The 12750-nt window shown below is 51.8% G+C and overlaps 4 protein-coding genes across 4 annotated transcripts; all 4 read right to left on the reverse strand.

Annotated features, from left to right (window-relative positions):
- Positions 1-2210: 2210 nt before the first annotated feature.
- ColSpa_04604 (uncharacterized protein) lies at positions 2211-2678 on the reverse strand (the record flags this gene model as incomplete). The annotated part of the gene is made up of 1 exon (XM_049270816.1): positions 2211-2678. The coding sequence occupies one exon, from the start codon at positions 2676-2678 to the stop codon at positions 2211-2213; it is 468 nt and encodes a 155-aa protein (XP_049126773.1).
- Positions 2679-3457: 779 nt separating this feature from the next.
- Positions 3458-4515, reverse strand: ColSpa_04605 (putative transcriptional regulatory protein; the record flags this gene model as incomplete). The annotated part of the gene is made up of 3 exons (XM_049270817.1): positions 3458-4093; positions 4146-4216; positions 4278-4515. The coding sequence occupies 3 exons, from the start codon at positions 4513-4515 to the stop codon at positions 3458-3460; spliced, it is 945 nt and encodes a 314-aa protein (XP_049126774.1).
- Positions 4516-6537: 2022 nt separating this feature from the next.
- On the reverse strand, positions 6538-7269 carry ColSpa_04606 (haloacetate dehalogenase H-2; the record flags this gene model as incomplete). Its single annotated transcript, XM_049270818.1, has 1 exon — positions 6538-7269. The coding sequence occupies one exon, from the start codon at positions 7267-7269 to the stop codon at positions 6538-6540; it is 732 nt and encodes a 243-aa protein (XP_049126775.1).
- Positions 7270-8155: 886 nt separating this feature from the next.
- Positions 8156-9875, reverse strand: ColSpa_04607 (4-aminobutyrate aminotransferase; the record flags this gene model as incomplete). Its single annotated transcript, XM_049270819.1, has 7 exons — positions 8156-8202; positions 8255-8388; positions 8449-8540; positions 8593-8828; positions 8883-9577; positions 9648-9683; positions 9736-9875. The coding sequence occupies 7 exons, from the start codon at positions 9873-9875 to the stop codon at positions 8156-8158; spliced, it is 1380 nt and encodes a 459-aa protein (XP_049126776.1).
- Between the last annotated feature and the right edge of the window lie 2875 nt (positions 9876-12750).

Genomic DNA, 12750 nt, shown 5'->3' on the forward strand with positions numbered 1-12750 from the left:
TCAAAGACATCAACAAGTGGCACCAAGACATTTAAAAACATCATGATTCCAGAGAAATCTGACGGTGTTTTCCGAGACATTGTTCGCTACATCCATCTCTCGTTTAAGAAGGGCAATCTAGAGCCTCAGGAGCCGTTTCTAAGAGTCTCTCAGAGGTTAGACCAGCAACACATGCTTTCACAAGACAGCACACCGCTTTATCACCCAAGTGCTCATCCTGGCGAGCTCCGAGTTTCAGTTGATAACTGCGTCTTGGTTTACAGCAGATGCCACAGTAACGATCCTGAGAAATCACGTTCGGAGGTATGTTTGTACACCGTCGACGGAAACCCGCCGTGCCTACAAAACAGGAATTCGGATAGCGTCTCAAACGTGTGTTTGAGACACGGGATGTCTATCATACAACGCAGGACAACGGCACTTTAAACATAACCACGCTTAGTAAAAGATCGACTTCACGCACTCCTTGGAATCTGAAGAATACCTACGGCATTCTCAGTCATGTATCTGGGATTGCCAACATTGTCGATAGCTGCGATCGAGTTTCATCTCCTGTGCCAGGACGCTTTGGATCACCGTGGATCCCGGAGGGTGCTACACCAGGCGCTTGCATCCACAGGCGGAATATGTTTCCTTGGAGCGATCCGCGGCTGATCAACTCGGATATAAAGACGCGGATGTTTCTGACATATAAGGTCTTCAGCCGGGAAATCAGGTACTGGAAGAGTGTTTCTCGGGAACAAAGGAGACAGGGGGTTAGGGCATGTTCACAGTGCGCGAATCCCAACGACCTGGTAGAAGAGTCAGGTTATGATATCTGCCATGAGCGTCTAGAGGCAGACCCTAACCCTGACGGTATTGCCTGGTTTTGCAATCTACTGAAATACAAGCCACCATTCCCTAATGACGACGTTCAAACCAACAACGATAACACAGACGATGACGGTATCCCGCACCTACCAAGTCTAAGTGTAAGGTTCAGCCGAGCACTGTGCGACTACGCCGCGCTGGAAAATCCGTACGAAAACTTGGGGGATCTCTTTGTTCAAGTCGTCAACTTCAAGCAATGGGCCATCATGGAAGTAAGGGACCCGATCAGCCGCTTGGCTTCCTATGGCTATGACGTGGGGCGGCAAAGCAAACGCCTGAGACTGGAGAACAGTTCGAAATCTTCAAACGATGATGTGGAGATCACCGAACCCTCTTTAGAACTGGACATTACTTAAGTAGTCCTGTTAGCGATGCCTGACACAGCATAGTTTGCTTCTGTACACGAAACATTGGCAGCCTCAACTCGAATTCAAAGACATCGCCTCCACATGAGAACTCTGCAGATTTAATTCAGCTACCGTCAGATTGAGTCATGATTGCAATCATCCGGATGAAGAGCATCACTTGAGCTAGAGCTTGAAGTCAAAATGAGGCAGATTTACCTTAAGTGGTATCAATGTTAGAGGCATTTCTTATCAAATGTTTCTTAAGTGGCTTTTCGCTCAGTGAACTTACGGGAACAGCATTCTTGGTTGCTGGAGTACTTCGAAAAAACATTGTAGCTGGCACACATGTAGAGCTTCATATTTTCCTTTCTTACTCTGTTGCACAGCAGTCAGTCAACTATTTATGTGGATCAATCATGCTTCCTCAGAATGGTGTGATAGTTGGTCCTACACGTTATACTGTCATGGTTACCCCCAGATAATCGAAAAGGTCCTAGTTTGACACTGTGTTTGGGGAACGCTTCCTTTTTGTCAGTGTTGCATAGTCTTTCACCATGTCTGACCCGTATGTTTTGGCCTCTGTGCTGTCTCTCCAGATATACTGTAATGTCGTTCCTGCGAATGCTGCGATCGACCACCAGATCAAGCCTGAGCGTTGGTTGTCATACGTTGTCAACTACAGAGCAGTGCTACTCTGATTAACAGATCGAGACTATGACTTCCCGAAAGGAACCATTGCAGGTGCTTGATCATGTCTAACTCGAATACTTAATTGTGTTAGAGAAACAATGACTGGGTCAAGTTTGCAAGAGTCGCAACAACTTAGATCAGGTTTAGACGCCGACCTGAGCCGTCTGCGACACTGAGAACATATGCATGGAATTTTTGCTTGCGAGAAGACAAGATGGTCAATATGGGCTTGGAATTACTCTCTTTCGGGCAAGCACCGCTGACGGAAGCTGCCGATTTTACTTTTCCCTTTTTCTTCTCTTTTCAGAGACCCATCCAGTTTCCGTTCACTCCCCCACCCATGCCCTCGAAGCCCGGCACGTAACCATTTCCGAACATGGACGAGAACTCGTCGAGTGCTGGAGGCATCGGCGACAGGCTCCCATCAAGACCGAAGAACGGCATCGCCGGCGGCAGCGACGCTGTACCCTGCCGTCCTGCTCCAGGAGCGACGTGACCTCCTTGACCGTGGTTCCCCCTCCATAACCCCGCAGGGTGCGGGGGAATGGGCAGCGCCGCATCAAGGCCCCTGTCGTTTCTCTCATCTTGTGCCGGCGTGTCCGTCTTCCACAGCATTTCCCATTTCTTGAACCTCGCATAATCCGATTCTTTTGTAGAGCTGCTGTCATCCGCCGTGTCCAGCCTAGAGATGGCGCGCTCAAATGCCTCGATTAGCGACATCTCAGACTTGGCTGACTCGCCGCCTGCCGACATCTCCTTGAGCATCGCCATACCCTCTTTCAACGCATCGCGCAAGCGGTCCGTCTTCTTCTGTAAGCACTGCGTGATTATCACTAGCAACGCCGCGCGACACGAACTGAACTCTGTATACGATGCTCTTGCAAGGCCGACAGTATTGCGAAGCAGACGGCACGTCTCTACTACGCACAGTGCCGCATCAACACAATCTGCAACCAGAACTGAGCGAGGATGTGTTTTACTCGCCGAACTGCTCGTGCGAGGTGGCACGACCGAGTCTGCGGGTGACCCGGAAGAGCTTGCGGTACTGCGGGCCGAGTCTCGGGGGAAGATGAAGGGACGACCGGCGAACATACGAACGAGGCAGTATTCCAGTCTCAGATGCATGGTGGGCCGGAAAACGGTGGGTCCGGCGGCAGGGTCTTTGCAGAATGTCGGTTCCGGAAGGCTGTTCCACCAATTATGAAGCTGGGCTTTCATCTCTACAAGTTTGGCCATGCCTTCGGGTATCTCATGCTTTTCATAAGTCTTGAACAATGATCTACGGGGGACTGTTAGAAGGAGACTTGCTGTGGGAGTGCAATGTAACTAACATTTGATGGGCTATCCGGCTCAAAGCGTTGTTGAGCTGGAGTGTTGCCAACATGTGTGCTGTGTTTGGCGGCGCAGGTCCGGGCCAGATCTCTGGCCGGTCTACTGGCAACTCCGCATCGACATCGCTGGCGGCGATAGATATTGGCCGGCCGTGAAAAATGCCAATGCGCCTGTGATGTACAGTCAGCATAAGTACAGCCCTTGCAAAAAGACCATTCTCACTTCTCAGTCGTATAGGCTGTCCACCACACACGATTCCTCGTCTCACGGATAACGGGATCAATGGCGTCCCCTGGATACTTCCGGTGCATCCCGTTCTGAATCGCCAGCTTGACTGCGAGATTCAAGTAAACGTATGACAGGCCTGATGCATCAAGAGGAAGTGTATACAAGCCTATCAGTAGACATGCCTGTACGCTTTCCAATGACGATATTGTGATCACGTCAGGGACCAGTCGACATGCTTGCTGGTAGAACATGATACCAATAGTGTCCTCGGAAAAGGGGCTTGAGTCGGCAGCAGCATTGGGCGGCCCGCCTCTCTCATCGCGAGAATCAAGATAGGCATACTGCGTCCCGATGGCAAAGATTATGAGAATCATGCACACTGTGCCAACATCTCGCCGCGTCAAGGACGCCGAGTTTTCGTAAACCAGGTCGAGCTTTTCATTCAGCCAATGACGCTCGACGTAAAAGTAACTGGTTTCAGCGTGGTTAAAGAAAGCGTGGACCAGGAAGTCGGCGACGTAACGAGGTGGCAGGGAGGATAGTGAAGCCACCGTGTTTGAGGATGACTGCAGCTCCTCCGGGCGATAGTACTCCTTAAACTGCGTTTTGGGACCATCCGGGGCGTCCTAGATACCGGTCAGCAAGGCCTCCAAATGGACATAAGTTGTGTAGACCTACGTTTACGCACTGCTCGATCCACTGCTTTATTCGCATGGAGAAGTTCCAGTGGGAGAACTCGCCAGAGTAGTCTACCCACAGTTAACAAGGTGTCTCTGGACAGATATCGAGCTAACTGAGCCATCGTCTTACGTGTGATGTTGTTCTCCAGAGGCTGCACTGTGATCTCGTCCACCTTGAACGAGTCAGAGCTCTGCGATTGCGCCTCTGCATAGGCGCCGACTTCCGGCTCCATGGAAATGTCCGCTTCGGCCCCGGCCTTAGATATCTCTGGGTCGGGACGTCCTTTCTCGACAGACTCGGCCAAGGTCTTCAACGTCTCAGCGTCTAGTGTATTTTTGCCTGTGTAGTGTGCCAGCAACCGCTCCATGTGAGCCATCCTCTGCCTCAGTTGAGAATCCCCCTGTTGCGGATGGCGGGGTCTGTGACATTCGCCAAGTGCCTCGTCAGCCATATGTCGGCGTAATCAATGGAAGCTAGACATGTCTCTATGATAAAATGGGGCTTCAAGTAGTCACCTTGCTGTGGTCTCAGATCCGGGTTCATCTCTTGTCGTGGGCGTGAGAAACTCACACTGCCGGCGCAAGCGGGTGCACCGGCGACATGGGACTCCTCCGTCGCATTTTTCTTTGAGTCTCCGACATCCGTCGCAGCTTGGTCGCGTCAGCATGAGGTAGTTCTCATCAATGAAGGCCAAAAATGAGAGAGGGAATGGGGTTCATCCTACGCTCGAACCGCCCGCTTCCGCTCCTTATCGGCGACACGGCGCTGCTTGTGTCGTTGCAGACGCAGGCCGTCGTCGGGATCCATGTGGGATTCGGGATTGCGATAACCGATAAGCAGAAAAGTACGTTGATAGCGCGCGGCTGGGCGGGCACCGCCGATCAACAAGGCCAGCCAAGGCCCGGGCCGGTTGAGTAAAGGGCTCTTTGCTTTTGGCCTTTGCCCGCGGGTGCGTGCCTGTGTAGCCCCGCCGTGGTCAAGTCCAAGTCCGTGTTTTAGGAAGGAAGGTCTGGTCTCTCTTGGTGTCTCGTCAGTCCCCTTGCAATTCCTCGGTGCAGGGCGAGCAAGGTATGCGGGTGGATAAAGTGAGTGAGTCGGTTGACTGATCGGTGGTTCCGGGTTTGTGTGTGATGAGCTAAGATAGGCTGAGATGGGATGCCCACCAACGTGCCAATGCCGCCTCTCGTTTCTTGAGGGGGGAGGGCAGAATTTCGGCGAAACCTGCGCCGCGGTCGGGCATCGGAGCACGACCCACCTTTTTCCAAGACGCGGGGAAGCTGGCTATATCCCGGTCGGAGCCGAAAACTTGCATGAGACACGCATCCTTGAACCCAGAACTCAGTGCCGCTTGACTCGTAGTGCGGAGATAAAGGAGGATTTGACAGAGGTCTAGATTCCGTTGAATATCTACAACCAACGCGTACGGAATCCGTATCTGTGCCTGTGGAAGAAGGTAGTCTCACTTCGACTACAATATGCTGTGTAGCCTGTGGTGGCCATGACGTTTTTGCCAGTCTTGATGAAACTACGGGGAGCTCCTATCATACGCCGCTTATCGGCATCAGGTGAAGGGGATGCTGATGTCCCAGATGTGGTGGCTTATAGGTTGATTCCCGTCTCAAAGATGTTCTAGAATTTGAAGAAATATCACGGCAGGCCACAATGGGTTGACGTTTCAAGGATGATCATGGAAGGTAGTACTAGATTAGATATAGTTAGGACAATTATGATTATTATACCATATCAGTAACCGCGAATTCGACTTCAAAAATGACCACGACTACAAGTGGGAAGCTCTGGGGTGGTACAATGATGGTGGAGGACTCTGAGGGATAGCTAGCTTTCTTGTGATCATGGTCATCGGATACGGTTTCGGCAGACTTGGCATCTGCGGGATGGCGGGCAAGCTAAGTTTGAGATTCAACTGATGAACAATATGGTCCGACTTTCCGTTTGTCCATTGAGTTCAGACATCAAAATGGCCGTGTCCTGTGCGTTCGTGCTCGCGACCGGAAGCATTGGTAATCAATAATCGAAGTTGGGATTGAGACCGCAACACGTAGATAAGCCGAGTCAATATCGGCTGTATCCCCACCTATATCCTGCAACCAGCCCCGAGCGGATACCAGCGTTTTCTGGAATCTGGGGGCGAGAAAGCGGCGTGGTGTCCGAGACCGGAGGCCGATCCGGACGGAGCACGGGACCGGCAATTTGCCGGTTCTTATCCGTCACGATAAGCAAATCGCATGCGCGCAGTGACATTGACAACGAAACGGCTTCATGAGATAACGACAACTGGGCTTCAATACTGGGAAAATGAAGTCTTTGGAGCTGACCCTACAGAAGCAGGACGATAATGCAAAAACGAAGCCGAACCCTCCGTCCCCGATCAGGCCGCCTGGCCCTTAGACGCGGCTATAATCTTCCGTGCCATCTCCGGCAGTTCAGTTGCCATCACGTCCATTTCACCAAACAAGTCAGTGCATGGCTCCCCCTCATATACAGCGCACCACGCGCCTCTGAACCCACACCCCTTGGCTGCCGATGCATCCCACATATGCGCTGCGGCAAACCACGCCTCCTCGCCATTGAAGCTCTCCAGCATAGGCTTGTATGCCTTAGGATCCGGCTTCCCAATTCCATCGGCATCGCAGCTGCGTAGGTTCTCCGCAGGCATCTCGATGCCATTCTTCTCAAAGTAGCCACCCACACGCTTCGCATCGCCCGCCGTGAAAGCCCAGACTGTGAAACCCGCCTCGCGCAAGAGCGTGAAGCATTCCTTGACGCCAGGCCGGGCCTCGAGCTCGAGGAAGCGGTCCATGATGAAGGCAGCATCGTCGTCCGTCGCAAGTTTACGCGGCTCTGGTACACCGGCCATAAATAGCATACGGTAAAAGAGGTTATGGAAGATATCGTAGAAGCGCTGGTAGCGGCCTTGGATGCTAAGATAGGTGTATTCGCGCTCCGCTGCCTCGATCCAGGCAAACCCAAGAAGTGCGGGCTTGATGTTGTACTCTGCAAGTTTGGGGCCGAGACGGGTCTCAATGGCGCGGTAAATGACATCGTAGGACATGCAGGTGCCTACAATGTCGAAGACGACGTGCTTTCGTGGTGAGGACATGTTGTTTGTGAGTCTTACACAGCGCTGAAAGTTTGTTGTTTGACGAAGATGATAAAAGATCGGATCCAGAGCCCATAAGAGTCTTGGTCATGACGTATGGATAGCAAGTTTAAATGCGTTGTTCGTGAATCGTTTACGATAACATCAGGTGGCCACGGAGAAAACACATCGGTATCACTGTCACAAGTACATCATGCTCCCGTCCCGGTGTCTGGGCCGGCGGGATGAGCGGGGTACTGCAACATGCCGCGACTTCCTCTCCTCCCTTGGCCCAGCTTCTTTTGGAGTCGATGAACCGGTTGCGTATAATTTGGCAGGATGCTAATTCGATTAGAGATACTCAAATCTTATCTGATAAGTCACCGGCCGGATGTTGTACAGTCTGTGCTTCCGGTCGTGGATCAGCATGATCGCTTAAAAACAGCTCTGCTTGGTAATCGTCATTAGGGTCGACCAGGCATCAAATGAAGGGCGCACGGCAAAGGGATTCTCACGTGTTCAACCGGAAGAAGGCCGTTTCCCTTGACACTTATTCTCACTGGTTATGAAAAGCCGACCGGGACTTTGCCTTCGGGGTTTGTTGAATATGCCGAAGCTTGAAACGGAAATTTGGTTCAGAGTCTATAACTTTGATGACCCGACTTTGATTGTCTCATCATGCCACGAAATATTGCGAGATCAATGTTGATGAAGAGTATTCCAAGATACTCTATTCTTTTCCCATTTTGCTTTTAGACTGCTGCCATCCCTATATATCATTATGGTATCGTGCAAAATGCTCTCCAAGGGCCCAAGACTTTCTTAGCCTGCCTTGGAAGCTGAAATCCACGCTATGCTATCCGTTTTTGTTCTTCCTGATTCCCCGATGTTGCGCCCTGATAATTCTTTACAAAGAAGAGAAGGTATTCTCAAACGCCGAGATCAAGATGGGAACTGCAATGGTCAGAAAATGATGTTGGTTGTTAAGCCGGAATTGAAGACTTACCGTGGTCTTCCTCGAAGATGAGCATGGGCCTGAGTCTGATGGTCTCCTTGCCGCAAGCGCCGATGTTGACGCCGAGGCGCTTCATCGAGCTTGTAACGGCTGCCGCACTCTTTGTATCGAAAGCAATGTAGGTTCTGTAGCATGCATCAGCGGGACAAGTTCTGGTTTAACGTGTTACTTGTGGCTTCACTCACCCCCGGCCCTTGCCGCGGAGGTTCTGGACGTGGTCGGGGTACTTCTGGGCGAGCTTCTCCATTTCGGAGTAAAGAAGCTCTCCAACGCGAGCCTAAGTGGTATTAGATTTAACAGGTCGGGTTCAAGGGCAGTGGTGTCCATACAGTTTGTTCAACAAGTTTCTTGTTGCGGATCTCTTCAATCACGGCCTTGCAGACGATGACACGAGCAGCATCACCGATCCAAGTGTTGAACTGACGATAGGCCTTGTCAGGGACTAACATGCGGTCGCCGAAGAAGTAGCCGGCAGTTTGGGCCTTCTTGGAGAAGGTGACGATATCGGGAGGAGAGGTGAGGTTCCAGTGGGCATGTGCCCAGAACTTCCCAGTAGCACCGAAACCTGTTACTAAGTTAGCACGTATGTATGGAATGTCAACATCAAAGGGCAACTCACCAGTCTGAACTTCGTCTACGATCATGACAACGTTGTGCTTCTTTGTGATGTCACGGAGACCCTGGAAGAAAGCCGGAGAAGCGTGGTTGTCACCACCCTCGGACTGAATGGGCTCAACAATGATCGCAGCAACAGGGCAGTGCCAGTTCTGGATCAGCTTCTCAACCTCCTCCAAGCAGCGCTTCTCCTCAGCGTCGTTCTCGGTGGCGTGCTTCTCTAGTGGGTACTTCAGGGCAGGGAAAGAAGCCTGAGGCCAGTTGAAAGAGGGAATGTCGAGCTTGTGAACGGCCTTTGACCGGGTGGTAGACAGACTGCCGAAGCCTCGGCCATGGAAAGAGTTCTTGAAGCTAAGGATGGCGAGTTCGGGGGAGCCAGGGGCGGTGTTTTGGAGACAAGATTGGATCTCCTCGCTGGACCATTCGGCCTCACCACGCTCACGGCGACGGTAGAGCATGAAGGCGGCCTTGTAAGCCAGCTCGTTGGCCTCGGAGCCGGACTGGGCGGTGAAGATTTGGTCCAGGCCCTCCGGAGCCGCCTTCATCAGACCATCCTGAAGAAGGTCGTGCCAGAATGCTGAGGGGAAATTGCCAATGGCGGGTCTGTTGACAAGGGCGGAGATCATTTCGGGCGACTTCGCAGCCTCAATGAGAGTGGGGTTGTTGTAGCCAACCGGGATGGAGGCGATCTGGGAGTAGCTACCGGGGAAGATTAGCGAACTGCGGGTCGACGGACGCCCGAGTATGATCGGCAGACTTGGAGACTTACACATCGAGATACTTGTTGCCATCAACATCGACGATACTGAAGCCTCCATGTCAGCATTAACCCATTTGATGGTGACGATGCTGCATACTAATTTCCGGAGCTCTTCTCGTAGTCAACGACGAAATACACGGCACGGGCGTCAAAGAAGGTGTCGAGCTTCTTAGCGCTAGCCTTGGACATGGGCCCAGGCACCTCCGTAGTGACCGAGTGCTCGATGACGGCGGGCATCTTGGCTTCGATATCCTTACGGTCTTGGAGAACGGGTCGTGGTAATTCTCTTGCGGTGCGTCTTGAGAAAAAGACGTAAGAAGGCCTGAGATGATGAAACTTTTTGATTGATTGAAAGAACATTATCGTCAAGTGTCGGGAGTCGAGTATTTATCGTCCGAGACCGTGTCTGCAAGCTTCTGTTCGCCCCTCACGAATTAGGACCGGGGACGAGCCGGCCGGCTCGGGACCGGCCCCATCCGGAACCAGACTAACTGAACGCCCCATCGATTCTCTATCGGACCTAGCATGACCCATACTTTCAAGCCGGTCTCGGTTCGTTGTGTTCGCACGACACGGTGTGGCGCTTTTGAACATTTTCTTCATTTTGTGGAATTGTCTCGTTTCTTTACCAAATGCAGCAGATTGATATGTGTCAAACCCCTCCGCAGCGTGCCCCACTCCGGGTCCGGGCCGGTCCCACTGAACCCAAACGTCGTGCCCACACCGGCATCATCAGGCAGGGCGATGTCGCATCAAGAGTGTCGCCGATTCGACGCCATCATGAGACGCTCATATAAAAGCAGCCCGCATGAGGCTTTCCGGCTGATCGCGGCAGCCCTTCTGACACCAGACCACTCTACCTTGCAGCTATCAAATTGACGTGCATTGCTCTTATTCACAATGGAATCAAGCGCACACCAGGCAAGTTTTCTTCACGGAAATAATCATCCTAACAGGAGCGTGGATTGAAGTTAACCTTGATGTAGCTGAAAGATGCTTCGCTTTTGAAGACATCATGCTATGTCAACGGAAAATGGGTTAGCGCAGAGTCCGGCAAAGTGTTCTCTGTTGAAAGTAAGAATCGTCACTTGTCATCTGATAGCAGACGTAAGCTAACGAGCGAATCAGACCCGTCAACTCTTGCTGAGGTAGCCAAGTGCCCCGAGTTTGACGAGAAAGACACCGAGGCATCTATTCTCGCTGCCCACGATGCCTTTAAATCCTACCGCAAGACACCCGCACGGGCCAGAGCCCGGTTGCTGAGGAAATGGTACGACCTCATGATGGAGAACGCCGAGGACTTGGCCAAAATCATCACTCTCGAAAATGGCAAGCCCATGGCCGACGCAAGGACTGAAGTTTCTTACGCTGCGTCCTTCTTTGAGTGGTTTTCAGAGGAGGCCCCCAGAATTTACGGCGACACCATCCAGGCGAGCAACCCGAGCTGTCGTCTTGTGACCCTCAAGGAGCCCATTGGTGTCTGCGGCCTCATCGCACCGTGGAACTTTCCCGCGGCGATGATTACCCGCAAGGTCGGCCCGGCTCTCGCTGCGGGATGTACTGTGGTTGTGAAGGCTCCCGCCGAAGCTCCCTTGTCGGCTTTGGCTCTGGCAGAGCTTGCGCGCAGGGCGGGAATTCCTGCTGGTGTGGTTAACATCATTACCGCCTTGGACAACACAGTACCCGTGGGAAAGGTCTTGACCACACACCCCATCATCAAGAAAGTATCATTTACAGGATCGACTGGCGTCGGAAAGCTGCTGATGAACCAGTGCTCCTCTACATTGAAGAAGCTTTCATTCGAACTTGGCGGAAACGCCCCCTTTATCGTTTTCGACGACGCAGACCTTGATGCAGCTCTCAAGGGCTTGATCGCATCCAAGTTCAGAATCTCGGGCCAGACGTGCGTGTGTGCCAACCGTATCCTGGTGCACAGCAAGATTTACGAGAAGTTCTCGCGGATGGTAGTAGACGCCATTAAGAACTTCGTGGTTGGCGATGGGTTTGGCGAGAAGACGACACATGGACCGCTGATCCACAGCCGTGCAGTTTCCAAGGTGGATGAGCATGTCAAGGATGCTGTATCCAAGGGAGCTCGTGTGCTCCTGGGCGGCAAGCCCCGGGCTGACCTGGGCCCAAACTTCTTCGACATTACTGTGTTAGCCGACATGAAGCCCGGCATGAAGATCTGTTCCGAGGAGACGTTCGGTCCCGTGGCGGCGTTCTTCGCCTTCGACACCGAGGAGGAGGCTATCGAGCTTGCAAACGACGCTGATGTCGGTCTTGCGGGATACTTTTTCAGCAAGGATGTGTCCCGATGCTGGCGTGTGGCGGAGGCTCTGGAGGTTGGCATGGTTGGTGTCAACATTGGTAAGTTCTGATTTGAATGATAAATGACGGTGCTAATCTTTGCATGACTAAAGGCGCTATCAGCGACCCCGCTGCACCTTTTGGCGGCGTGAAGCAGAGTGGATTTGGAAGAGAGGGCAGCAAGTATGGTATTGACGAGTTTTTGGTGACCAAGATGGTTATGACTGGCATTGAATAATGGCCAAAAGTTTTTGCGATAAAGTTTGATACCAATCATAGCGAATCATTTTTCCATAAAAGGTGTACCAGAGTGACAGAGGCGCTTCCGATCATGACGACCAAGTCGAGATAGAAAGTGTTGAATTGTGGAGGAGAACTTCGTTTCGTCTTCGCTTTTTGGGTGTGGGGGGATGAGCTTGAATGATTACGCAGCTTTCTGCTTTTCTTTCCGTCTTCTAGAAAAGTAGATCGTAGGGGGAGGGTGACCAAATCAGCTGTTTTGGGCCACCGAGCCGTTAAGCCGCAGTGAAAATGAGAAGTAAGGGGGAAGGTGTAACCTTGATTGTCGCAACAAGTTAGGAATGCAATCTTGATCTTTATGGTATTATCAACAAATAGATTCAGAAGAAATGGTTAGAAGACAAGATAATCGATGGAAGACAGGTAAATGCGCCATTAAGTATGATACACCTTGGTTCAATGACAGGATAACAAAATGGTAGACAAGCTTCCTTTGATCAGACATCTGAAAGTCGGTTCTACTAAAAAAAGGGTCGAGGAACAATTCATGGATAAAATGGTT

The sequence above is a fragment of the Colletotrichum spaethianum genome, assembly GCF_022836535.1.
Source record: "Colletotrichum spaethianum MAFF 239500 DNA, contig10, whole genome shotgun sequence".
In the NCBI taxonomy this organism is placed as follows: Eukaryota; Fungi; Ascomycota; class Sordariomycetes; order Glomerellales; family Glomerellaceae; genus Colletotrichum; species Colletotrichum spaethianum.